This window comes from Amblyomma mixtum, chromosome 7, assembly GCF_055824585.1.
Source record: "Amblyomma mixtum isolate Tamu chromosome 7, ASM5582458v1, whole genome shotgun sequence".
In the NCBI taxonomy this organism is placed as follows: domain Eukaryota; kingdom Metazoa; phylum Arthropoda; class Arachnida; order Ixodida; family Ixodidae; genus Amblyomma; species Amblyomma mixtum.
Genome location: NC_143018.1, coordinates 85,698,521 through 85,726,058, shown reverse-complemented (window position 1 = coordinate 85,726,058; position 27,538 = coordinate 85,698,521). Strand labels below are relative to the sequence as shown.

The 27,538-nt window shown below is 46.6% G+C and overlaps 1 protein-coding gene across 5 annotated transcripts in view; it reads right to left on the bottom strand.

Annotated features, from left to right (window-relative positions):
• Nucleotides 1–6,542: 6,542 nt before the first annotated feature.
• LOC149336700 (uncharacterized) overlaps nt 6,543–27,538 on the bottom strand; it is a 90,568-nt gene continuing 69,572 nt past the window's right edge. For 4 of the 5 annotated variants that reach the window (XM_089553052.1, XM_089553053.1, XM_089553055.1 and 1 more), the window contains 6 exons: nt 26,815–26,882; nt 24,494–24,670; nt 22,729–22,975; nt 20,578–20,746; nt 13,736–13,846; nt 6,543–7,745 (listed from right to left, as the gene is read on the bottom strand). In XM_089553052.1, coding sequence (XP_089409178.1) covers nt 6,707–7,745; nt 13,736–13,846; nt 20,578–20,746; nt 22,729–22,975; nt 24,494–24,670; nt 26,815–26,882 — 1,811 coding nt within the window. In that variant the 3' untranslated portion in view covers nt 6,543–6,706. The remainder of the gene's footprint in view (nt 7,746–13,735; nt 13,847–20,577; nt 20,747–22,728; nt 22,976–24,493; nt 24,671–26,814; nt 26,883–27,538) is intronic. The other variant, XM_089553056.1, reaches the window with a different exon arrangement.

Below are 27,538 nucleotides of genomic sequence, written 5' to 3'. Positions count from 1 at the left end.
AGCCTCCGGGTCGAAGCTCAGCAGCATTGGTCTTCAGCATTGGTCTTTCAACTTTTTGTGTCATCCGTCCCGGTTGGCATGGGGACACTCCCATAGTATGTGGTCTAAGGTGGACCTAACTCCGCAGTTTGCGCATTTTTCTGAAAACTGCCCCGGGTACATAACACTCCAGAGGGCAGGGTTGGGAAATGTGTGTTTTTAAGCGGCGCCAGCTGATGACTTGGTATCTGGTTAAGAATCTATCCGCTGGAGGAAGCCTACCTCTTTGAAAACGAGAGTGCTGTGTAAGTTGTCTGTACCCCACCATGTGATCCCTGTGTGTGCTCGCTCGGGTCCGCCCGCAAGGAAACGCCTCGGGCGAACTCTTCGGCCATCAGGGTTGAGACCCGGCTCCTGCTGAAATATAGTATGGCAGCTTTGGAGCCACTGATGATATACTTTGTTTTTGTGCCTACACAAGCCAGTGCTATGGTAGCTTCCTGTGTAGTTTCTGGGTTACCCGACAGTATGGAGGTACTTATTTTTGGGAGCAGCTTATTATTGACGACCGCGGGGGTGATCGTGTTGTTACCATACCCAGCGGCATCCACGTAGACCACGTCTTCGGCTTTCTAGGAGCGGAAGCGTTTCTCAAGCGCTTCTGCCCGTTTAGCCCGGTGCACGGAATGATAAATAGGATGCATATTCCTGGGTAGTGGTGGTAAAATTACATTGTTCTGAACTTCTTTGAGCATGTCGAATTTGGCGGTTGTTCTGTGGTCTCGACTCAGATGCGGTTTGTCTAGAATGGCCGTACTGGTTGTGGTCCGGCTAAGCATTCGATTTGGGACGTTCTTACTGGTTCCGTAATTTTTTTTTCAGGTTATTGTGCATGCCTAGCTCTAGGAAGCGGTCAGTGGATGCACGGGTGGGCAACCCTAAAGCTTGCTTCACGCACCGTCTTTTAATTTCATCTTTCCCTTTTATGCCACATTAAGTTCGAGATACGGGTAAATACAAAGGCCTGTATAAATGGCAGGAGATTACGCTCTTTCATGCTGTATCTCCTGTTGGCAATCTGGTGTATAACATGCATCGTTTGTAGTGCGCAGTTCTCTATCTTAGTTCTTTATCTTAGTTTTCTATCATAGTCTATATAATCATGCCTAGAATTCTGATTTTTTGAGCCTGAGGGATCTCCGCCCCGTGAACTTGTAATTTGACGTTTGGGATGGTTCTTCTTGCACGAAGCAGAGCATTCACTAGAGGGCCTGATTCCGTCTCTTTCTTGCACAAGGCTGAGGTTGAGAGCACTGGGTCTTAAAAGAGCAGTCTTCGAGACAACATGGTCTGATGAAGATACGTAATTGAAATTAATATCCTAAGGCAAAGGCCTGCGTTGTCGTTCCGAACAGGACTCTTTGTGTCGGTGTAAAGGGATTGGAGAGTAAAGGTTCATTGTGAAAGAGCGGAAGGTTGATTCCCGCCCCCATGAAAAGCGACAGTACGAGGCGTCGTTTGTCCCCACCTTCTTTCCGTGGGGTGCGTTCCTATGCAGTCCCAATTTTTGCATTTTTTTGTTGGCCCCACCTTGACCTGGCTCAGAAGACGAGTGTGAGACGTCATGTCGTATGCGACAAGCTACTTCTTAAAGGGACTAAGCAAAGAATTAAAAGCCGCTGGTAAATGTTAGAAGTCATGCTCAGAAGCATTCACACCAAGTATGAGTCTTCGGAACTGAGCCGGAAATTTATTATGAATTTTTAAAAATCGTGTTTTTTAAAATTCACGAGCCGTTTGGTGTCTTCGTAGGGGCCCATTTTGAAACCAAAATCGGGAAAACAGACGCCACTAGTCCCATGACGTCGGCAGGCCACCACACGCTGTCATTCGCTCGAGCCGCGGCAGCTACGACGTCACGGGCACACTTCCGGTAGCGGTGGAAATCGTCTGCTCGAGCCGCCACGCGACCCCCTCGGGCAAGCGCGAGCCAGGGCATTGCCTTCGAGCATATGGTTTTAATTTACCTCTGCCACGTCTTTCTGCCGCGAGTTCGGGAGCCACTCGCAGTGCCTTTTTCGACTGCCCGCACGCCGAGCGTCGCACGCCCGCCGAAGAATCCGCCTTAGCGGTCGACACTCCGCACCTGACGCTTACTACTATAACGCAGCTCTCGTTCGACGTGAATGCATAAGGCTCGATGCCCATCGCGGCCATAACAGTGAGCAATCGCGCCTCGAGGTCCGGGTCCATTCTGCTAACTAGCAAAGAATCCCGACGCGGGCCGCAATCCAAGAAAGCGCAGAGACCGGAGAGACGCTGCCGACGCACGCTGCTCCTTGGCAGTGCGACAACCGGAATCGTAAACCGAACGTCAGAGAATGACGTATTCATGGGCGGAGCCCAGTCCCGGAGCTGTTTTCTTTATCTTTTTTATGGTGCCCCGCGCGTACGAGTTGAGGGGGGAGAGGAGGAGCGTGATTTTTAATCGCCTATAGCTTCGTTGTTAATGATGCTAGCTCAAAAATTCTTGCGCTGGGGTGACGAGTGATGGATTGCCAACCTCTCTTTTGTCTCAGTTAATTTACTGCATAGTCCCTTTAAGAGTTCGGTACACGAATGACCACACTGGAGATGATTCGAAATGCTTCAATTGCTACAGCATTTTTCGCTTTAGTAACACTGGATGCCAAGCATCTGAGATCAAGCGAAATAGCTCTGGATACCTGTTAACCAGTGCCCACTCTCGGTTGAAAACACTATTTTTCGCTGTTCCGAGTTTTCGCTAGACGGTATGACATCGTTAGCATACCGTGTAGGAGTCCCAGGAGCCCGCCCAACGCCAGTGCGCATGCGCTGATGATCCTGATGTGGCAGCTGCTCACGCAGGATGAATAGATGCAAGGTAGGAGCTTCCCCTTTGAAACGGGGTGGTGGCAATTGCCACCTAGCTCGGCTTTTTTTCTTTATTTTTGTCTAGCTGTGTTAAAAATTGTCATTAAAATTCGCCATTTTCTTTCAATACGGTTTCCTACACTTCTAACCTTTTGTCACCTCTCTGCTTTTCAGCCACCAATCTCCCAATCGCTTATTGCTAACTTCCACCGCGGATTTATTTACATGACCATTGTTATCTCTAAACCATAGGGCCTAAGAAAGAGTGACTGTGCCTACATTCACATCTGGATGCATACCATCCCATTTGAGTATGAGATGTTCAATTGTTTCCACATATCTAACCCACACACATCTGTCTTCATCTTCGCTAGATCTTTTTTTTTGTAGCTGCGCGTCCTAAAACACCTCGACCTAGCCGCGAAGAGTAGGGCACTCTGCGTCTTGAATTACCATTGAACAATTCCTTGCTGATCTGCCTTCCTGATCCTGACCTGCCGGCGCCGGGAACCTAGCGCCATCTGGCATCCTGAAGGCGATGTGCGCCTGCGAAAAGATGGCGCGTGGGTTCCCGGTACTCCGGTAACGGCAACGGTAACACGATACACAGTTTGCCAAAGGAGTCTTTTAATAGATCTTGCCCTGTACTCTGCCGCAGGTCGTACATGGAGGTGTACCGTGCCTGGGAGCCACAATGTGACACGGGGTTCATCTCCAGTCTAGTCGACGGGCTGGCACTGGAGCAGGCAGAAGCACTGGCCCGTGCCAGGGCCACGGTGCACGCGGCAGAAGGAGGCGAAGCGGGAGACACGGGAGACCCACCAGGCCGCAAGGCCGAGTGAAGGAATAACGCGTCACCTCAGCACAGAGGAAAAGATTTTCGGCGTAATTAGTTTCACCGCAATGTGCACGACGCAAAACGCAGGATTAAAACTGAGAAATACATCTTTGTTGCTATCGTTTCTCCATCCTTATGCGTTACTGTAAAGCGGAGCTAGAATAAACTAGAAAGCACTTAGTGCAGCGTTATGACGAGCTAACGCTCGCTGTTTCAACGTATGGGTGCTGGTGGCCTCAAACTTGACCACTGAATACTTGAAGCCCTTCAGCTTGTAACCGCTACCAAGAATGCTGGATTTTGGCTTAAAGCTGGAAACTTTGGCGAAGATTGGGTGGTTATAGTCTTTCTTTCGTGAGCCTAACCGATCGGTGCGCTCAGTGACAGCAAGTTCTACCCACAATTGCTTTCTTCATAAGTTAATCACTATACATTTTGAGGTTTCGTAGTTTTTGGTTCTCTTGCGAGCCTTTTAGTATAAAATTTTTACGAAGAAAGCGGTTTTTCAGGTCATCTACGAGAGCAACAAAGCCAACCTTTGTGTGAAGCTTTTCCGCGACATTTGACAAGTCTGTTTTCATAGTTTTGAACTGATTCCTTGAAGTAGGACAAGGCCTAGGTATTGTTTCCTAGCGTATCGAATGTTGCTGCTACTTTACTCAGTCGTTCATAAATATCCTTGTCAAGTTTCTGATGCATTAGGACTGCATCCCTCAAGGCTCTCTGACGCTGATGTTACTTTTCAGGGCCTGGTTTGCATGGAGCACACAATTAAAGAAGCATGCTGTTTGAAAATTGCAGTTCCTTCATAGCAGATGCCCTGTGTGTTGTTCAAGATGCACGGTTTGAACAGGAAGCTCTTAGGATGCAGGCCACATGTTATGAAACTTAACTATTTTTCCAGTGATGTGATGAAATGCATTGACTGGCTTTCAGTGCAATCCCATTAAAAATAATCTTAGTCTATCATTCTGAAATGATTTTGATCATTTGGCTGCAGCTAGTGCCTTGCCGTGTCATCTACCAATGGAATCGCTGGAAAAGGTGCACCATGCGAACGGCGCTGCAATTTGTCAAGTATTTGTGCACGATCGGCTCAGAAGAAGGGTTCCTGCTTGAAACTTGCTGCCCCTGCATGTTACACAGGTTAGGTGTGAGGAAAGGCGCGGCAGTAGCAAACAGTCAACGGCAGTTCCTTGTGTGACGGCATGCGCGCAGGAGGAGTCTGTCGAGGCACATTCGCGTTTCCTAACGTCTGGCTTTCGCTCTGGCTTTCGCGCAGAACCCAGTCTGTTGGAGTAAAAGGAGCCTTCACTGCTTTTTTTCTTTTCGTCTATATGAAAATAGATATATTTTGCTCTCTCTTAAATACCATTCTTTTATTGGTCTTGGTTTCGACTGTTATGCCTGAGTACTGCAGGAAGAAGCAGTTTTGCTGTTTCTTTTCGCCCTGAAATTAACAAAGGGGTACCCTCGCTGATTCCTAATGCATACCACCACATACTGCGTGGCTGGAAGAGTGTGCAGCATTCATTCGGGTGTCGCAGTTTGCGGTCACGTAGAAGGATGCACATCGTTGTAGAGGGCATCCTCCTAAACTGGTTAAAAACAAAATACTCAACGGTAAACGATCGGCGTTCATTGTTTTTCGTATTGTCAAAACAGTTACCTTGTACATTGAACAACGAGCTAGCCCCCATTCTTGCCAAGTCAGAATTCGAGTGGCAACCCCTTCCGGAGCGAAAGTTCCATTACGCCATGTTTCGTCAAGGTCATCGGGTGTTGCAGTTTGACCTTCAGCAGGAGGAGCGCCGGAGGCACAGCCCTGACGTCAGAACATGCGACTCACCGCAGCTGCAGCCACCACGCCACTGCTCTGACCTCCGCCGTTTAAAGTGTCTAACCAAGCGTAGCTAAGTGCAATAGTGCTTTTGCTTTAACAAGATTTAGAAGAGCTAAACCACTGCCAATTTCTTCTTACACTGCGATTCGGTTCAATGCATGGCGTAAAATCTAGATTTCCATTCCTCTTAGGCTGGTAATAAGGGAGTAATTACTCATGGGCATCCACGCGAGAGGATCCATGCAGCTATGAAGGAAGGCTATACAGCTTTCTCAGAAACTTCGCAGTCAAAGAAAAATTTGCCTTAGTTCCGGGTTCAAACCCAAGACCACTGCTTCATCGGAGCAATATCTCTACCAACTGAGGACGGCAAGCTAATGGCAGGGCGAGAGCGAATTGATCAATAACTTAAAGTGGGAACAGTGTTGGTCATAGGTTGGGTTCAGCTACATCAAGTTCAGATATGAACTGCATGCATAGGCCGCTTTCCTGTCTAGTTTTCCCTTCAGGGGCTAGGTCTGCGGACCTGTCGGTATGATTCGCCACAGCTTTTTCTGCCTGCGGAGCAGAAGCTATGAAGCCAAAACACTCCCTTGCTTCCTGCATGGTGGAATATAGTTCCTTCCTGCAGTTATTAGCAATCTCGTAAAGTATACTGATAGCATTCATTACAGCATATTTGTAACAGATCTGACAACCTAGAAACTTAAAAAGCTGCTTTTTTGATGAAAATGAATTTTCTAGGCGGCGTTTTTTTATAAGCTCGATAGATGACGCAAGAAGCACCAGCGAGGGCAGTACCTACCGTGCATAAAAATGCAGAGAGAAACGGGCCAGGCGCATCGTCCCGAGGTCAAATTATTTGATGATGCGACACGTTACAGAGGCTCTGCCAAGAGAATGTCATCGGGTGTAATAACATTCCGGGGCCTTGCATGGCTTCGACTTTTGCAGTCATTTTCCTTTAGGAAAAGAAAGAGATGTAAATTGTATCTTACAGAAAGGTTATTTATTCAACAGAGAATTCTACAAGGCCTTCTTTCCTGAAAAAAAATATGCATGTACTTCATGCTGCTGGTCGACTTTAGGGACACCAGCCCCTACCTCTTAGTCTTCTTCATGGAACCACTGAATTTCGGCCCTGCTTTCAATCAGTCTTGAATGGGCTTGATTTTCTCATCTTCATTCATTTTTTCGCATTTTACCACCGTGGACACACCTCCAGTGGGAAAGTCTTGAATGGGCTTGACTTTCTCGTCTTCATCCATTTTTTCGCATTTCTCCACCGTGGACACACCTCCAGTGGGAAAGTCTTGAATGGGCTTGACTTTCTCGTCTTCATCCATTTTTTCGCATTTCTCCACCGTGGACGCACCTCCAGTGGGAAAGTCTTGAATGGGCATGATTTTCTCATCTTCATTCATTTTTTCGCATTTCTCCACCGTGGACACACCTCCAGTGGGAAAGTCTTGAATGGGCATGATTTTCTCATCATCATTCATTTTTTCGCATTGTTCCACCGTGGACACACCTCCAATGGAAACACTTCCCGCTACTTTTTTACGCGGCCGCCCTCGACCACGCTTCGCTCCTTGCTGCGGTGGTGTAACTTCCGCAGTGTTCTGCGGTCTTGCAGTTGGCGCACCTTCCGCCGTTACTTTACGCGGCCGCCCGCGACCACGCTTTACTACTTGAACACCCGCAGGGTTCTGGGGTTTCAACGTTGACACACCTTCGGCTGCTACCTTACGTGGTCGACCTCGGCCCCGCTTCACTCCTCCGTTGACCGGCATTTTCTTCGGTCGTGGAATTATCACACCTCCGCGTGCCTCTATGCGTGGCCGTCCTCGGCCCTGCTTCTTCGGAGTACCTTCCGTCGCGCCCTGGTCTCCAGCAGTGTCCTGCGGCTTGCAGTTGTGACGCCTGAGCTTGGTGACGTCCTCGGCACCAGCCCCGCACCGTGGGCAGTGCAGTGGGTACTTGCGGAGGTGTATCACGCTCTCGTGCCTCCTGGCGTGGACGCGTTCCCTGAACTTCTGGCCACACAGCCCGCAGGGGTAGGGCTTCTCTCCTGTGTGAGTCATGAAGTGAACCTTGAGATTGTCCGGCCGGGAGAAGCGCTTCTCGCACAAGTAGCACACGAAGACTCGCTTGTCACCGAGGGTCCCCTTGGGCTTCGCGATATCATTCCTGCGTACACGAAGGGTGAGGATAAAAAATTACCACACGACCAGCAAAATCTGCGTTAGTTGTGTGTGCACCACTCTAAAAATTATGATTTTGTCTACGACGTTTCGCAACACCCATTACTATTACTGCCGCTCCTGCTATAATATTCATCATCATCATCGTCAGCCTGACTACACCCACTGCAGGGCAAAGGCCTCTCCCATGTCTCTCCAATTAACCCTGTCCTTTGTCAGTTGCCGCCACTGTATCCCAGCAAACTTCTTAATCTCATCCGCCCACCTAACTTTCTGCCGTCCCCTGCTACGTTTGCTTTCTCTTGGAATCCACTATGTTACCCTTAAGGACCAGCGGTTATCTTGCCTTCGCATTACATGCCCTGCCCAAGCCCTTATAGCTATGCCTGTTTTTGACGCTAGCTATTCTCCGCGAGCGAAAACCTCACACTTGCTCTATTTCCGTTCCTGTTGACGTTGCTGTTGAGTACGTGCCTCACAGATGCTAAAGGAACTGATTATTGCAATGGTTCAGGATTCAGCAGCGACGAACCGTTGCCAGACCTTTCCACTGAAAGAGACACGGATTCAGCGGAGAGACCACAGCCTCAGGCTATCCTTCCAGAGATGGTCTGAGGCTGTGGTTCCTCTGACACGCTTACCAGCTACTATATGACACCTTGATGCTCACAGTTTTGCTCAGTTAAAGAGGGACACTTTGTATTTCAACAGCAGTGAAAAGTAAGACTGCTGCCTAAGCTGACCTTTCAATGCATTAGCTGTGATGAGGTGTGATGAGGTCTGAAAGGTCACTACAGATATGTTCTAGAAACGACACACCCTGTAAACAACCCGGAGCTTGGTGTCGATGGTGCTGCTGTCTGGGTATTTATGAGCACAGGGTGTGACCGTTTTCGCCTGTAGGAGGTGTCAGTTATGAAAGTGCTCATCATGAGCAAGCGAATATTTATGCGGCGGGAGGGATAAGTTGAAAAGGTATTTCAAAATCTTGCTTGAAGCAAGTACTACTACATGTAATCACATAACTTCAGAGGACCATCATTTCATTAAAAGTAACAGATTTTAATTAGTAGACAGAAGAAACAGCACGCAATGACTGGCAGTATCCGATTGCTCAGCTGTTTCAAGCCAAGCTTTTGCGAACCAAAACTTTTTTTGCCCCCGTTAGAAAATGATACATGCTCATGAAAGCATTTCCTTTAACTTTTTGCTCATTTAGATCAGCTTGCTCTTAATGCGAAATTTCTTCTGGCTCGCAGAGCTTCAAGAGACTCTTTTGTCTCTGTCGGAGGGCCAGAAATGTCTTTAATTTATATGATTAATAATAAATAACATAGTGTTTAATGATAATAATAAATAATATTTTAATAATTAAGTATTATTTCATTTAAATCTCAATAAACACGGAGAAATCTGTCTGCATAGCAATATCACACAAACGCCAGTCGTTGGTTTTTGACTACACACTACAAGGTAACATACTTAACCGAGTAACAAAATACAAGTATCTGAGCTGGAAATCACTGATTGTAAACATGATCAGTAACGCCAATAAAAAAATTAGGATACATAAAAAGAGCTGAAGTTTTCTTCAGCTGAGACAACGCTAATCGCTTAAGAGATGACAGGGCGCCCAGTGTTTTAGTACGCCTAGGAGCTGTGGGATCCGCACATTCAGTATTCGATATCAGATTCAGAATTTGTCCAAAGACGTCCGCTCCGATTTATCTTCTCGGTATATCAAAAACAGGATTCAATTTCTCCGCTTTACGTCAAAGCAAACTTGCAACCCCTCAGTTAAGAGTACAGGGTAAGAAATAAATCTGAAAAAAAAAATGAATTTTTTGTTTCTTTCAAACAATGTAAGCTCATCCTTTTCTGCATGTTTTGAAGTATCACAATTCATTCGAAGTAATTTATATAAAACTGAAAAGGCGATCTGAGAAGCAAAACTGTTAACGATACACTCCCGGTCAGGACAGCAGCTTGGGCATGTTGGTTCTTCATTTGTGACGGAACAGTGCAAAACACCGGTATAAGGTATAAGAAGCACTGTTTCTTCGAAATAAAAATTAGTTGTAAGTCAGCGCTTGTCTCTTGTCCCGGTGTTTTCAGCTGTTCCGTCACAAACACTCCTGGTAACGGACAATGTGTTTTCTCAACTTTTTTTTAGTAAAACTGTGAAAAACATGAAATGTTCTTAATTATCGCTGGAATGTATTGGATACCTGCAGAAGAAAACGAGATTGAGACGACACAAAAAAAAAGAAGAGGACAGAAAAGTTGTCTGATAGAAAGCACTCTCCGACCCAGGAGGTCTAACAGACACTTTTATAGGCAAGGTTCAAACGTAACTGTGGCTTGGCTATAAGGAGAAACATTGAAAACTTGGAAGAAATAAATGCTTAAGGCCGTTCGGGCCCCAATTTTTCACATTTCATCGTCTGACAAGGACTCTTGCCACGGATTCTGTCCAAAGGGGTCTGGTGTGCATATAACAAAAGTGTGCATGAAGGTAAGCCATTTGTGCACAAAGACAGTCTTCCTCCACTTGTCTTAGAGGCCCTAAAACCCATTTATCAACAACTTTCACAGCCGGAGCTCCTAGTAAAGTGCCTGCAAGGACGAACAGAGAACCCAAACGAGTCCTTCAAAAGCACTGTATGTGAGCGTGCTCCAAAAAACGTATTTCTGGGCCTTGATGGATTGAAGATCGCTACATTAGATGCTGCTGTGACCTTCAATGATGGTAATATAGTAAGAACTGAGGTTCATGACGCATGCGGATTAAGTGCGGGCTATAACACTGTCCGCTGGCTGGAGCAAGTCGACTGGCGTCGAGTTTATTTCGCTGGTCGAGCTAAGCAGCAAGTAACAAAACAGGCATGGGAAGCCAAATGGCAGGAAGAGAAGAGCCAAGCTGACCTAGATGATGACTATGCATCTGGTGCCTACTGCAGAATAAATAGGTCAGAATGAGTTGGCTAAGTTAAAATCTTGGGACTGAAGGTTTTGTTTACTTTAAACTCGGTTCTATAAAAAAAACAAGATCTTTTGTTTTGCCGGTACCATCATTTTTGAAATGACAGTAGATATAGAGCTGATTTTTTCTGTCCACACAGTATATATATATGTGGCAATTTACTGTACCAAAATTATGGGCATGCGAGTAATGTTGTTTATTTCTTTATAAAACATGTACAAAATTTGGTCCAAATTATTTATACATAGGAGGTAAAAAAAATTACTAATAATTGGCTTTTTTGTCCCTTATAATAATTTTGGTACGCCAGCTAGAAGATATAATGCTGAGAAAACTTATGTAAATATGTGGCCGCTATTTATTACTTGCTGAGAAATATGCACCACAATACGCCTTAAAGTACATGGGAAAGATGGGGCTTATCCTGTCTCTTTAAAGCGAGAGGAGAAGCGCTTAACCCTTTTCTATTCCATCATGAACAATCTAGTCCTGATTAATAAACAACAGTGCATAAAGGAGTCCATTTCCCGAATAACGCGCGATAATAATCCCAAGCATGTAGAAGAAAAGAGGTACCGCATGAAGTATTCCTTTTTCGTCCAAAGAGCGCGAGACTGGAATAAACTGCTTAATAATATTGTAAGGAATTCACCTGTCTCTTAATTGAATGCTGAATTAGCACTTGTACACATGTTGTTCATGAAATGTTTTTTTGTTTCGTCGTGACTGTATTTCATGTGCAAAATTTTTTAGTTTATTAAACAGAGTTTACTGTTTGTGTAACCACCCCACTCCTATCTTAGTCCTGAAGAGGACTGATAGTATTCTAAATTAATTGAATAATAAAAAAACACCCGAAGAATGCGCACGAAAAAGAAGAAGAATGTGAACGATGGCCCACAGCTGAAGTTTTAGACAATGTTCGTGTTTATTTTTCTGTTTGTAAGGATCCATAGGCTTTTTTTGGACCTAGAGATGCGCAATGTTAAATACGCAGTGTGCAGAACAGAAATGAAGCTTTCAGTACGTGGCAGTGGGAAGAAAGAAAAGGAGTACAAACTGGTCTTTTTGAGTGGCGCCAAATAGGGCAATATCACTGACAATTGGAGGTAGCAGGGAGTAGATAGCAAAGTGCTGAAAGACATGCGTCACGCCGAAAAGATAACGGCGCCTGAGTCAGACGGGAACATCATGCATGCCTGGTGAAAATGTGATGATTCCTTCGATAGGGAGATGAGAGAGGGTGTGCCGTAAATTCCTGGACTGTACAACATTGTCTTCAAGAAGAGCGGCGCTCGGAGGCGGAAAACTCCGCAAACGACAAAAACACGGCAAAATGACGGCAAGATCTTCTGCGGAAGCAGCTGACGAAATAGGACACGGGAGGAATATAAGCAGGGGCGTCTCCAGCATAGGGTGCAGCTAGACCTTCATGCCACCCATGAACAACCACCCTCACTGGAAGCTTTACCGGTAAACGAGGTTTTGCTTGAAGCGGATGTTGGTTACTTGGCCACCGTCCTGGGCAACGGCACTAAAGACAACAGCAACGAAACAGGAAATAATGGTTTGTTTACTGACAACGTTTGGTGTCGAAGCATGACAAAAAACAGCAAAACACTGCGCAGTATGTAGGCATGCACTCCTGTAGATGTGTAGTCAAAGCAGAGCACGCGTACTCCACTGCATATTGTTTTGAATGTATTTCTTCTTTTTCTCCGCCTCCTTCCAGCAAGAACGCCACTACTCGCCTTCCTCTTTGTAAGCACTTATCGTCGGCACGCAACCTTCAAGCGACAAAACACATTTCCGGTTCCCTGCTGAAAGCAGACGACCTGCGTGGTATGGGTTGAGAAGAAATGAAGGAACGTCGGTCGCGGAGTGGGTAGACGACGTCGGATAATCAAGCGGGGCAATTTAGTAGGTCACGTCGGCACCTGAAAGTACACGTGGTGATTAAAAATGTACGATAAAAAGTTCTGAGGAGCGTACGACGTAGCGAGATGGATATCACGATAGACAAACGAGACATGAGAAAAGCGCATTCCCCGAAGCCGGCCGGAGTAAACCAGTTTCTGAGGTTCGCGCGCCAGGTCTGCATGTGCATTGTCTTGTCGTGCGAATTCTGTATTGGGGTGGTAGCGGGCGGTAACAGTGTGTGCCTGCTGAACGGAAGATGAAACGGGAAAAGTCGACGATGCTGTAGAGGGAGGTATTTTAGAGGACCGTAACATAACGTACAACACAGTTCCAAACACTGTGATTGGCTGAGATGTACTATCGTGGTCAAAAGTGGTACACTCCACGCAGCGGGAGCCGGAGCAACGATGGATGGATAGATAGGAGCGCCCCCTCAGAAACGGGGTGGTGGCAATTGCCACCATGTTCAGCTTTTATTTATTATTTTTTGTTTACTGTGTTGGCAATTAATCATTAAGATTCGCCATCATCTTTACCTACGGTTTCCTACAATTCTAACCTTATGCCACATCTCTGCTTTTCAGCCACCAATCCTCCAATGGCTTTTTGCTAACTTCCACTGCAGATTTATTTACCGAAAAACTGCGCTGCAACGCCATCTACAGGCGGCATCTGGGATCAAGACAGCCAATGCGTGACCTTTATTACCAGCAGGCATGTCGCTTGGCTCGTTTCAATGTTTCGTGCTTTAGCTCGCCAAAATGCCGCAGTTTTCCGTTGCTCCGGCTCCCGCCGCGTGGAGTATACCACTTTTATCCCCGATAGTACATGTGCAGCATGTTGGTAAATTTTCTGTTTAGGCGTCTACTATGAGGCCATTGAATGGACATAAAAATTCTGGGGTCGCTTAAGCAGCCTTAAGGGTGCAATGCGATAGCTTTGCTAACTATGCAGTATGAGGTGGTCACACAACGCCCGTAAACTATCGCACTGAACGAAAGGCTCACAAGTACCGTCGTCACAAGACCCAGAAATCTGCTCGGTGCAGGGTGCCATCTCTAGGGAGGTCTTACCTTCCGGTTTGGGGCCCAACGTCGCTGGTGGTTGACTTCTGTGCACCTTGGTCATCATGGCGAACGTCCAGCAGCTGATCGTCGCCACGCTCATCATCGGTGGGCTCCGGTCTAGGCAGAAATAGGTACAGTTGCGGCTATTGTGAATGGGCACTCAGCTAGACATTGTTGCTGTTCAAGATACTAAGATAAAAAAAAAACTGGATACAAAAGGTGGCCCTTTGTATTCTGCAGAAGAAAATCCTGCGCTGCTTCGAATCTTATCGTGGCAATGCACAGGACTTAAGAACTGCTCCTCTATTTAAAAAACACGGGCATCCTAAAGGCAGACCAGTTATATTCTTTCAAACCACTGAAAGTAATACACCAGGAGAAACTGTACGGAATTATTGCCTCCGAAAACGCTGAATACCTTTTGAGGCACCGAAAACACCGTGCACCAAAAATCCGAACTAATTATGGAAGGCAAACAATGGCGTATCAAATACCTACCATCTTAAACAAATTTTAAGACAGGCTAAACTTTGAATGCAAGTTAAAAGCATTTAAATGCCAACTTAGGGAGCTATTGTTATGTTGTCAGATTAAGTATAGTCATAATTGAGCACTGTTTTTCATGCTTTCCTCTCGTCTCATAAAAGAAACAAAAAACACTGTATAACTCAAAATGACTTTATAAATTGCTTTTATCTTGCTTTTGTGTCGTTTCAAACCATATTATGAAGTTTCACTGACAATTTAAACAGTGCATTATGTATTTTTGTATGATTTTGTACAGCAGCTATTTGTGCTGATTTATTCATGTTATTCGTGTAACGTCCTATTATGTGTGACTTGTTGTTTGTGTGTGCAACAGTATATGCAATACGTTTATGTACAAGTGCCAAATGTTGCGTTTTTTTATCTTTTGTGATTACAGCTGGGAGGCACAATTTATTCTCTTGTTTCTAAGGTACGTATTGTATCTGTACCACTGTGAGCTGTGTAGGGTCAGAGGCCTCGTCAGGCACCATTACCCTTTAGCTTCTGTCCCTGCATCAGGCTCTGTGTTTCGTCTGATGTTGAAATAAAGAAATAAATAAAAACAAGATTACAATGTCCGTGTTTCGCACTCGGTAGGCCCTTTGGGGGACTGCTTTCTGTTCATCAAAAAGAGTCTCTCTGTTTCTGACTTTATGTAGCAGTTCGGCAGAGAAGGGCGCGCGTTAAGTTGTGACTTTCGGCTGCTTGGCCAATTTTGGAGGTTCATCAACATGCATGTTTCAAATAATCGGGTGCAGCGAGCAGTTTAAGGTTATAGCAACTCTTCTAGACTGTGACCGGTATGTCGATCGTACTCATGGGTAATTTGATCTGCATGTGCGACCCACGCGGCTGCACTGGTCCAAGTGAAACTGCCTATAAGAGCGCTGAATTTTATTGGCTTTCGCAGAAAACGCAGATTAATTGATGCCGGATTCTCATCAGCCTTCACATTTATTACAGGAGCCTCGCATTCACGTCTGGATCGGATTTACGTTACCGGAGATCTCCTTAAAAGATGCATTTCGGGTGAAGTCAGGCCTGTTTCTTTTTCTGAGCTTGCCGTGGTCATTGCGCAGATGGGAGAATGTGCCCGTCCCAGATTTAAGCCACAGTGGTCACTGTGGAAGCTTAATTCTTCATTGCTAAATGAGGAGGATTCAAGCAGTGAGTGGGGACCGCTTTCGAATTGTGACTTTAGTGGTACCATTATTAGCAGCTTGAGAGATGTTTAAGCCGGAAGTTCGTGGCGTAGCTATTGAGTTCGGCTCCATGAGGTCTTACTTTAAGCATGGTGAGGAGAAACTGCTGCTTCAGAGCCTTTATAATTTACACGAACTTGAATGCGAAGCTTCAGGGTTGCATACAGAAGAAACTGCAACTGAAAAGTGTCGCCTTCAAAAGTTCGATGCAGAACGGCTTCGAGCAGCCCGTGTACAATTCCACAGCAATCGTGCTTTGGACTGTGAGGAGCCAACTAGAAAGGCCTTGCTAGATAAGCGTCGCCACATAGTGCCAAAGTGCACTCTGAGCTCTACTGTGGTGGCGCCCTGGTCACAAGCACAGATGAAATACTACACCTCGCTTTTTTGCTGCTCCTTCAAGCATTGCTGACGATGTTCATGTGGCGCGCTGAGTGTCTATGGTTTCGCCGCTTTCTCAGCGTGAGAGCACAATAATAAGTGGTCCTATAACCTTGGGTGAATTGGAAGATGCAATTGATCGATTGCCACTTTCGAAAACCCCGGGGTCTGCTGACCTCTCAGGGAAATTTATAGGACCTTTACATCTCGGTTATCTTCCGTCCTACTCCAAATTTTTGAGCAGATTATTGATGTTGAATTTTTGCCACAGTCATTTACCAAACGTCGCATTGTCTTAATACCGAAAACCGACGAAAAGGAGAAACTACAACTTGTAGATGTCTACAGACCTGTAACGCTTTCTAATATTGATTATAACATCTTCGCTAAAGTCCTCTCAAATCGGCTACAGCTTGCAATGGCTACTTTGATTGGGCCTCATCAAACGTACGGCTTGAGGGGTCTGTCAATACAATCCAATCTACATATAGCACGCACAGTGTTGCAGTGTTGCTTGTGAACAATTAGCACTGCTACAAATTGACCTGGCAGACGAAAAGGAGAAACTACAACTTGTAGATGTCTACAGACCTGTAACGCTTTCTAATATTGATTATAACATCTTCGCTAAAGTCCTCTCAAATCAGCTACAGCTTGCAATGGCTACTTTGATTGGGCCTCATCAAACGTACGGCTTGAGGGGTCTGTCAATACAATCCAATCTACATATAGCACGCACAGTGTTGCAGTGTTGCTTGTGAACAATTAGCACTGCTACAAATTGACCTGGCAAAGGCGTGCGGTTGGGTCTCCCATTCATTTCTTTTTTATCTCCTAAATCGCCTCAATTTAGGTTCAGTTCTTTCTACTGGGATACACCTTTGCTACAAGAACTGCTCAACGCGCTTGAGTGTCTGTTCGTATTATACTCGGAGCCACTTTGTTTAAGTGTTATAAGCAGTGCAGCTGTCAATGGTTTTCGTATTATTGGTCACGAACTGAGCGTATGAGTCTATGCGGATGACCTCTCGTTTTAGAGCGCAGCTCTTTGGACCCCGTTCATGCGTTTCGCGGAGTCGCCGTCGCCTTTGTCCCTGGAGACCAGCTCTGCAGCTGGGGAAGCACGCTGCACTAGTTGCAAGCGTTCCTGGCGCCAACTCCCGTGACCTCCCGATAACTTAATTGCTCTCTTCGCTCCTCCTCCAACGCCACCCCTGTGCGGCGGCAATGACAACCCCGGAACGGTGGCAGCAGATCTTGATATGTGCACCGCCCGAGCCGAAACCCATACCCGCCGCCGTTAGCAACAGGGAACCGCCTGCTTATATAAATAGTTCATTCTCTGTCAGTTCTTTCTGAGCCCTGAACGAGACAACCGGTGGAAGTCCTTCATCTGCCGCTGCTGCTAAACGAGCTGCCAGAACAGAGGCTCAGTGCCGTCGCCGCCAGAATCCAGAGCTGTGTGCCGCCACAGCAAAAGCTTACCGTCGCCGCCGTCGAATACTTTGCCTCGATCTATCGAAAAGCTGAAACAGCTGATGAGCTGTGCTCAAATTTCGCATTATGAAGTAACGTAATTGTCGGCAATTTCTTCTGCTCTGATACTCCAAACATCAATGAGGGAATTCATTTAACGGAATATTTCGGTTCAGTGTGGAGAGCTCGAATTAATCGTTCTAAGAGTTGTGGTCTGCTTTCGTATGTGGGGAAGGACACCTGCCGAATATGCTGGTATACAATGAACAGGCACACCACCAAAGTACCTTGGCCTTCCTTTGAGTGCCTGTAAACACTGTGCACATCACTGGAAAGGCCGCGTGCCAACTCCTCGGCGCTCTGCTCATTTTCGTGCCCCATGGTCTCTTGAGTTTTGGACAGGCAACCGCATGCAATCTGTTTCTCGCCACTAAAATTTATTATGTACTGCAAACTATTAATTGCACTAGACTTTAAATCCAGCGTTTCCGCACAGCTCCTGCAACTTTTGTCTGAATCAATGAGGCGTGATAACCTTTTCTGGCCTGTAAGTGCTGGCCGCCTCGGTTTAGTCCACCTGTCTGTCTGACGAGTGGTTTCACGTTTAATGTTTGTCCGGGACACTACACATCAATAATGCATGCACTCCTGCAACTGAATTTAGTTCATGCTTTACCAAGCATCGTTCTTTCTTCTAATACTTCCGTCCGTGTTTGTGGGGATTCATGCATGTATGACGTGTATTTGCCTGTTCGTTTCCTACTACAAGGATTTAATCTGCATGCTTTTTCCTCCGTCAATGTATTGCTCTGTATATTTTGATTTACCACTACGTGACATGCTCAAGAGACTACGTAAAATGCCCCTCTTGCCATGTACCAAAACATGTTCCTTCAGCTACACACTGAGTCATTACCAGTTGAAACATGGCTATAGGAAAAGGGTATTTTAATGTCAACTGTCACCTTTGTGGTGCTTCTGAAATGATTGCGTGTTGTTTCAGCAATTATAAACATGCAATAATCTTCTGGGACATTATGCGATGTACATTGAAAAAAAGAATTAATTTGACGCCGAATTCTGTACTATTTGTCACTGCACTACAATTTGTTTATGAACCTTTAGATATGTTATTTTTAATTGGATTATCCAGCCAGTGGAAAACACGCATGACTGACCGACATTGTGAATTTGTTCTTTTTACTTAAGACTGTTTCTGTAGAATGACTAAACCTAGAAGAATCGTATGCCCAGGCCTAGTAACCAGAGTGGTGCTCACTCTTAGTGCCGTGTTGTTAATTTAATTTTTTCTAGTTCTTTAGTTCTTTGTTGATTAGATGTGTCGTGTTATGCTGTATTAGCTATGTGCTGAATTGACTTTTTTCTCGTGCTTCCTTTCGTGTGTGTTTTCTTAAAGATGCACTGAAGAGGATTCTGAACTTGTCTTTTTGCCACGGGAACTCGATCTACACGTTCCTAGCATTCGTAGAAACTGCGACTTATTGCCCTCTGTGGCCGATTTCCCTAATTAAATCGAATTAACATCCGGCTCCCGCCTTTATTTTTTGAATTCTCCGCGTACGGTGGGCGGAGTCGACCAACGCGTGAAGTGCCTTTCAGCCAGCTCCGTGGAGGCTTTGCTTTCGCTTTATTTTGTTTTTTAGGTTTCCGTGAATAAATAGTTTCATTCGCAGATAATATAGCCGTAAAATAAGCCCGCAGAAATAAAAATACGCGCGGACTATTTGCTACTACGGACTACTACGTATTACTCCACCGATGGCAGAGCGGCAAGCCGCCACGGGACTGGGTGAAAGGCGCTCCACGCGTTGGTCGACTCTGCCCACCGTACGCGAGAGAATTAAAAAAAAGGGGGGAGCCGGAAGTTAATTCCATTTAATTACGGAAATCGGCCACAAGGGCAATAAACCGAAGTTTCTAAGAAAGCGCGGAACGTGTAGATCGAGTTCCCGCGGCAAAAAGACAAGTTCAGATTCCTCTTCAGTGCACCTTTAATGTTTGTAGATAGCTCATGAAGATAAAACATTGCATCATCGTAATAATTGCCATGTTGAAAAAAAAATTCCCCAGAGGCCAAGCTACAGAGCACCCAGCTAACGACCCAAGCAGCGGCCATTGGAGCCCTGACTGCATCTTTTTTTTTTTCAGCGCAAATGCTTTTCTTTCTTCAGAGGCACTAGTGAGGGTGGTAGTATGACCTCACGACTCTGGAGATGAATGAGGAATTGTATAATGATGTCATCACTGTTGTATTTACAAGCGGTTGTGGGATGTTGAAAATACCGTCACAGGGTCATGTGGTTGTGGCGTCACATCGTCGGAAACGAATGGGAATTCTCTTCTGACACCGCTGGGTCGGGTTTCTGGCGAGCGTTATCTGTAATTCTATTGCGTATACAAACTGCGCTTAGTTTTTACCCTGAGGAACACGAGCGGGAAATACGATCGACATCTTTTCCGAGAGAATAACCCTTTCGGCCGGAGGTGCTCGTAGCGGAGCGCGATGATAGATGATAACCTCTGCTTTTTTGGGTACATATGTTTGTTGCATAGGAAAGAAAGAAATTTAGCCAGGGAAGCTTATGTTTTCTCACACACGCGCTCAACAGAGTTTAGCGGCCGGATAAGAAAAAGATGCTGGTGCAAGACGACCGCCTCTTGGATGGGATAGTGACACTGCTAGTCATTGCGAGATGGCTTTGCCTCGCCTTTGACACAACCATGGGTCCACCTGCTGCTACTTATGATGACTGCGTTGTGCTCTGTCTGCACTTCGCGACATTCAAGCATTCATTGGGTATTTCTATGGCTACTGCATGATTTTTGCTTTTGTAACAATTACGCGACGCGGGTTCGATCCTGGCCGCGGCGGTTTGATTTCGATGGAGGCGAAATTCTAGAGGCCCGCGTACTGTGCGATGTCAGTGCGTGCTAAAGATCGCCGGGTGGTCGAAATTTCCGGAGCCCTTCACTACGGCGCCTCTCATAGCCTGAGTCGCTTTGGGACGTTAAACTACATTAACCAAACCAAACCAAACTAAACCTTTTAAAAGTAACTCTTCATTGAAAAGGCCATTTCTGCAGTTAACTAGCTACGATGGCGTCAAGGAAGGAACGGCGCGAGTAGACTGTTTAAGGCCTACCTGCGATTGCTCGTGTTGGAGCACTGCAAGCACTGGCAGACTCTAGCTACGATGGCGTCAAGGAAGGAACGGCGCGAGTAGACTGTTTAAGGCCTACCTGCGATTGCTCGTGTTGGAGCACTGCAAGCACTGGCAGACTCCCTGCATCGTAAGCCCGCAGTGTCTCCGCTTGGAATGCATTTCCAGGTTGTACCGCGTGGAGAAGAGGTCGCCGCACTTCTTGCAAGCGAGGAACACGTTTTGCACGGGCACACCATTGATGTCCTCTGAAAAGAACCAACCAGTGAGAGGAGCCCATGAGCACATGTAGAGTGAACAACTGTCCAGAGAAATAAGTGTCCTCAATGTGTACATTTGGAGAGAGGAAAAATGGAAAAGTACAGCAGTTGTAGTTTTTCACCGTAGTTCCAGTAGTATCGATGGTAGTTTTCTGAAAGTGGTAAGAGAGTGTAAAGTCATAAGGAATATTGGGACGACACCTTACCTTATGTCACGTTCCGCTCAATACTGCCGTCCAAGAGACTACCAACATGACACTGTTCTCTCTAGTTAATGGACGCATCGTGACGACAACGCTCGACACCATGCTTCCCCACTGAGACCACCACACAAGTGACGACGTTGTCGCTTTTCTACAACGTTCCGAAGATGCCCGCCAGCTATCAAGGACGCGAATTCGAAATCAGCAAGACCGGGATACGCGCCACTACAACCTGCCCCGACCAGATGCAGAATTTCTGTCAGGCGACTTTGTGTGGGTTTTGTACCGGATCCAACACCGTGGGCCGAGCGAAAATCTCCTGCGCCTTTATTTCTGTCCCTATATAGTCCTTTATAATGTCGGTGAACTCAGCAATGAGTTTGTTCCTCACCAGACACCGGACCCCGTCGATTCGAGCGTTCCGATGTGGTGCACGTGGTCCACCCCAAACCTTATCACGCTAGGCTGCACTGGCCTTGTGCCACTGTAAGTCTTTAGCATCGAGTCGATGCTTCCCAAACGAGAGGGGGGGGGGGGGCTAATTCCTCCAGCGCTGAAGAGTACAATGAATATTTCAGAGGGTGAAGTGCTCGGCTCATATTTTTCTCCCGCCCGTTCTTACTGAGCGTCGAGCTTCGTCCTTGACTCGTCCACAAGGATATTTCCCTACGAAACAATGTTATACATGCTCGCATACAGGGCAGCGCCATAGCACTAGCACGCATCGATCAGTAAGGCAATGCCTTCTCAAAGCGCTATCTACCAGCTTCTCATCAGCACGCATCAAACTAAACCATACCAGTAGACATGCATCAAATGAGAAGTTCTCTAACAATGCTGAGGTCGTTTTTCATGTACTTGCGCTATATGCATAAAAAGCAAGCATCCATTATCTCTTAACCGGAGTTTATTCTTCGGGTCATTCACGCACCACCGTGTCACTGTTCCTTCACCTGTCGTGTCCTTATAGAAAGAGGGCCGCTGTCCCTGCTGACATTCAATGCGTCCATAATCTGGCATGTTCGCAGTTTGCATATGCCATCATCCTATTAACGAGGAAGCCTTTAATGCCTCATCGTTGTAAGCAGGAGTTGTCGACAGAAATGTCACGCTTTTAAATTGGTCGAAACGGTCGTGACGTCACAGTGCGCGAATTTCAAACGGGGCCAATTGTACTTTGGCTAGTAACCATGCAACCAATTAAAGGGATGGTATAGTGATGCTCGGAGTAAGTGGGAATGACTTACTTAATTGCTTAATCACCCAATTAGCCTAATTATCCTTTATAATCAGGCCAGATAAGTAAATACAACCGAGTAGGAAATTGGTCGAGTTGGAGAATCGAACCCTGGTCTCCGGAGTGCGAGACGAGCATGCTAACCACTCCGCCATGCCAGCTCGATGGTTTAGAATGAAAAAAGGCGCGTCTAGTGAATACGGTGTCTTCGTTCACTCCCATCTTCCTCCTCTCTCGTTACGGAGAGGTTCAGGTGTCCATCGAGGTATGCGAGACATTTCCTTTCCTCAAAAACCAATTTACCGACCAGCAAGGCGTAGAACCGAGCGGGTGATGGCGTTCTGTGGACTCCCTGCAAGACGCTGTCGCGTTTAACTCTTAGAGGCGAAGCTTAACATCTTAGCACATCAGCGACACAAGCAGCAACACCGCGCTTAAGGTTTTCGTCTCACCGCACTTTAGGTCAACAAAGTGCCCCCCTAAATTTTATCATCTACCAGCTGAGCAGTGCAGGATAAGCTTCTCCTCACCTTCTTTCACCACCCCTGGTGTTCGTCGCTTCCCGAGCAAGCTCCTGGAGAACGACTTTGTATATCCAACAAGCAGTTCTTCGTCGACGCCGACTTTCCTCAGTGTGCGGTAGTAGATGTCTCCGTCGGAAAGGAAGGCCACCAGGTTTCGTCTGCGCTTGCTCGGCGAGTAGTTCACGCAGTCCATCCAGTTGGGGCGCCTTATCGGGCGGCCGTCTACCACGAAGAACTCTCCACATCGGCGCACCTGCACAACGAAAGGGCCCCATCGCCCAATGCTCTGGTAAAATTATTCGGACTTCCGGTCGAGATCTCGACCAGCGACAAGCTGCGAGGAAGATTACGTTGATCTGGATACCGGCGGCTGCAGCCGGTCCCGGCAACGAGGCGGCTCACAAGCTAGCTCAATGCATTTCTTACCGGGGTGGTGAGGACACCCTCGGGCAATGAAACGGTGAACGCATGGCAAAATAGAGGAAAATTACTCAACATTGCAGATTCGAACATAGGCTGGTACCCCCCCCAGACCAGTCATGAAATAATACAGAGGCAGTCGCATGGAGACAACTCCAAACATACAGGTACCCGCACCCGATCCTGGTGAACCACACGTTCCTGGAGGTAAGATCACACGTGTGTACACAGTGCAAGCTGAGAGGTTCCCTTGACCATATAATCTGAGAATGCCGATATTCTCCTGTCAGGATGCTAGCTATCAATTCTAAAGAACCCTAGGAGGCACTGCTGCGTAGTTAGGACCCTGAGCTCCAACTCCGCATCATCCGACTCGCTGAAGAGGCCGCCGGACGCAGGACCTCCCGACCAGCATCTAAAGCGGTGCCTCCTGCCTCCGTGGCCTAGTGCCGAGGGGAGTTGGGCAGTACCATTTCTGTTAGATTATAAAAGTTATTTCCTCCTCCTCCTCTGGTAAAATTGTCTCGCTACCGTACCCCTCTGAAACAATGGGCGCAAAGAACGTGGCAGTGAATTTTAAGTGTCTGGCAACGGGCCAGTATTTTGTGTATACGGGGTCTTGAATATTTGGGGGCCGGGTTTTAAAAAATTCCTGTGCAAAATCTACTACCCCATTCGAGATGAAATAACATTCACAAAGTAGCAAAATGTGGTCTACGTTATCTGATAAGTGATTCAACATCGGTAGTTGCCTAGATTTTCTGGAATGGATGGAAAACTGCTCTCTGCGGCGTGCACAATTTTCGCAGAAGCGAGTCGAGAAGCTGCGTTGACATGGTGCGCCATCTGTCGAGCAGACGATCTGCACCTTCGAAGCAAGCGCGCCAACGTCCTTGCCCGAGATGGCGGTTGCCTCGCCTTACATGTTGTGCACGCCAAAGGAGTTTGGCGAAATGCTGAGGCACTGTCGACGATTGGTGAGCCTCATAGGTGAGACTCGTTACAATTTTTCTGTTTTTCCTCTAGAATTATAATAACCCGGCCTGTCAGTGTAGCCGTACAGTATTATAAAATGACTTTGGAAAGAACGTGTGGTCGTTGGGTACTACATATGCGGTTTGCAGCTGTAATCTACTGCTGCAATCTTTCCCTCTCACAGAACAAGGCATGTATTCCAGCATAATCAGTCCACACGAAAATAACCGTCACCTTGAATGCACTCGCAGGTAAGGCACAGAGTAACAATGCGAGCATCGGAGAGCAATTACAGCCCCAAGTGTTTGGAATGTTGTCTATAACAACCTCAACAATGGGAGTCTGAGTGTTCTACACATCGGCCCCGCAAGCTTACCGGCCAAGAGCACCCGCCATCTTCGATGTTGTCCACCTTAACGCCGTGATGCGGGCCAAAGCGCAGTCCCTTGGGCAACGCCTTCACTGTGAACACGCCGTGCGGGTTGCCCTCGACTGTGGAATCGCCCAGGGCCAGAGCCTCAAACAAGCCCTTCGTGACCAGTTCCAATTCCTCCTGCGTATATTAAGGCGGAAGCCTTTAATGCCTCATTGTTGCAAGCAGGAGTTGTCGACAGAAATGTCATGCTTTTAATTGGTCGAGACGGTGGTGACGTCACAGTGCGCGAATTTCAAACGGGGCCAATTGTACTTTGGCTAGTAACCATGCAGCTAATTAAAGGGATGGTATAGTGATGCTCAAAATTAAGTGGGACTGTGTTTAGTTAATTGCTTAATTACCAAATTAGCCTAATTAACCCTTCTAGACAGGCCAAATAAACAAATAAAACCGAGTACGAAATCGGTCGAGTTCGGGAATCGAACCCCGGTCTCCAGAGTGCGAGACGAGCATGCTAACCACACCGCCATGCCAGCTCTTTTTTTTTGTCTCTATTGCACCGCCATGCCAGCTCGATGGTTTGGAATGAACAAAGGCGCGTCTAGTGAATACGCTGTCTTCTGTTCACTCCCATCTTCATCCCTTCCCATTTCGGCGAGCTTTAGGTGTCCACCCAGCTATGCGAGACAGGTACATTTCCTTTCCTCAAAAACCACTTTACCGACGAGCAAGGCGACGGGCGAAGGCGTTCTATGGACTCCCTGGCAGCGCTGCAAGACGCTGTCGCGTTTCACTCTTATAGGCGAAGCCTAACATCTTAAGAACACACCAGTAATACAAGCAGCAACACCGCGCTTAAGGCTTTCGCCTCACTGCACTTTAGGTCAACAAAGTGCTCCATTCCGTCATGTTCACCAGACGCTGTGCTACAAACTGTCGGCTCGCATCCACATTAGATTTTACAGTGGTTAGTGCCAGGACTGCTGTTTTCGCGCCGTCGTCATCGTCGTCCCGGGGCTTGTTTGTGATTCAGTAACTGGTAGGACCCCAAAACAACGTACGCTTGAAACAAGTTAACTAGTGCAGCCCGCCAGATGTGCGAAGCTAAGCTTGCGTTTGTGAAGTGATGCAGATAGAACTGGCCAAAGTTTGTACCCACCAAAAACGCAAGAAAACGTCTGCAGGGCGTGGTGATGAAGTACATGTTTTAATCTACTTAAATGGGTGGGCTCTATGGCTCTCATTTGGTTGGTGATTTTGCACGCATATGAGGTGATGCACCCTTAGGTTAGCCACCGCGGTGGCTCAGTGCCTATGGCGCTCGGTTGCTGACCCAAAAGATACGCGCTCGATCCTGCCGTAGCGGTCGTGTTTCAATAGAGGCGAAATGCTAGAGGCCCATGCACTGTGCGATGTCGGTGCATGTTAAAGAACCCCAGGTGGTCGAAATTTCCGGAGCCCTTCACTACGGCGTCCCTCAGCCTGAATAGCTTTGGGACATTGAACATCCATAAACTATAAACCAAGCACTCTTGGGTTGGGCAGGGCATTTAAGCAGGCAGTGAAGAGTTTTGAAATATACAGAAAGTCTATGCTTGTTCCGATTGACATCATGCCTATCACAGAAAAGCAAGCATAACATACCTTAAGAAAAACACTCCCTACAGTTAGGAAAGACGGCATCGACAGCTGTCTACCTAGTGTGACTATATGTTAAAGGTGTCGAAGGGAAAATTTTACTGCAGCTGTCGCTGCCGCTGAATTTCTTATCAGCCGATCAAGCATAGTAGTAAAGAATCCGCAATACAGTATTATCGAGTTCTGCTATGCGACAAACATTTAGTAAATGCAAAAGCAGTCTTAGAATAGGGAAACAAAAAGCTACGGAGACGCTTCAGTGACCATCAGATTGTAAAGTGTCACAGCTTTTGGTCTAACTTGTGAGTGTGGATTTGTGAACTTTCTTAGGAATTATCGGTACATCAGTAGCCTTATTCGGACTGCAAGCTACAGTTGCTGTGCTCACCACCCAGTGGGCCTGCTGTGAAGACGTCACAAGGTCACGTGGTCAATCTCGAGCAATCAGTGAACTTTATGACATCTGCGGCGGATTTTACTCCTAACGTGAATTCATGCTCTCACATTAAAATTCTGGAGCATATACTTCATTTAGAAACGAATGCCAACATCAGCCGTACGATGCCAGTGCTTTAGTGCTAGGTTAGCTCATTCTAGGCCACGACAGTGTCATTTAGAAATAGACAGTACCTGTCAAAGCACTTTAGAAAGCCATGGTAAACGTGCGTGCATGCTTCCCTTACCTCGCTTTTCACTTCGACCTTGTTGCTGGTAGAGTCAGCATGCTGAACCGTGGCGCTTCCGTCGCAACCTGGAAGAAATGATTTTAGGCACAATTTTAGATGGTTAAAGATTGAAATTGTAGCAGTAGTCTTCGTGAATTACTTATCTTGGCAATAAAAAAGCCAGATATGTGTAAAAAGAAGATAGTTAAAACCACACAACTGTGTTACTCACGCGGCGCTAAATAATACGCACCTCAAAAATCCTGAAATCCGCTATCGACAGCAAAAAAAAAAAAAAAATTACGGGATGCGGGTTTGAGAAAAATTGTATTTTGGTCTAGGCATGTCCAGACGCGAACGCATGACTAGAGGTGTTGGGGATGTATGTACTGTTGGCAAACAGTTTTTCTGCAGGCGTGTTCGCGGAAAAAAGAACTGTTGCGCTGCCTGCCGAGCCAGCCGCCCGGTAATGGCATTAGTTAATGACGGGTGATCATTCGAGTACACCTTCAGGCATTTCACCTGATTAGCCTACTGCGTCACCAGCTTCAAATACACTTTTCCTGGGCAGCCGCAACCCGTAACCTGTTGTGGCCAATAGTACATGCTTCATCCGCTTATACGAACTTAATATGAGTGGCAAGGCATGCTACAAAAAAAAATGGTGGGGCTCAACTATTCTTGAACCGAGTCGATGGAGCGTAAGCTATGTTGTGCTTGGTTCAGCAGCCTGTCTGGCATG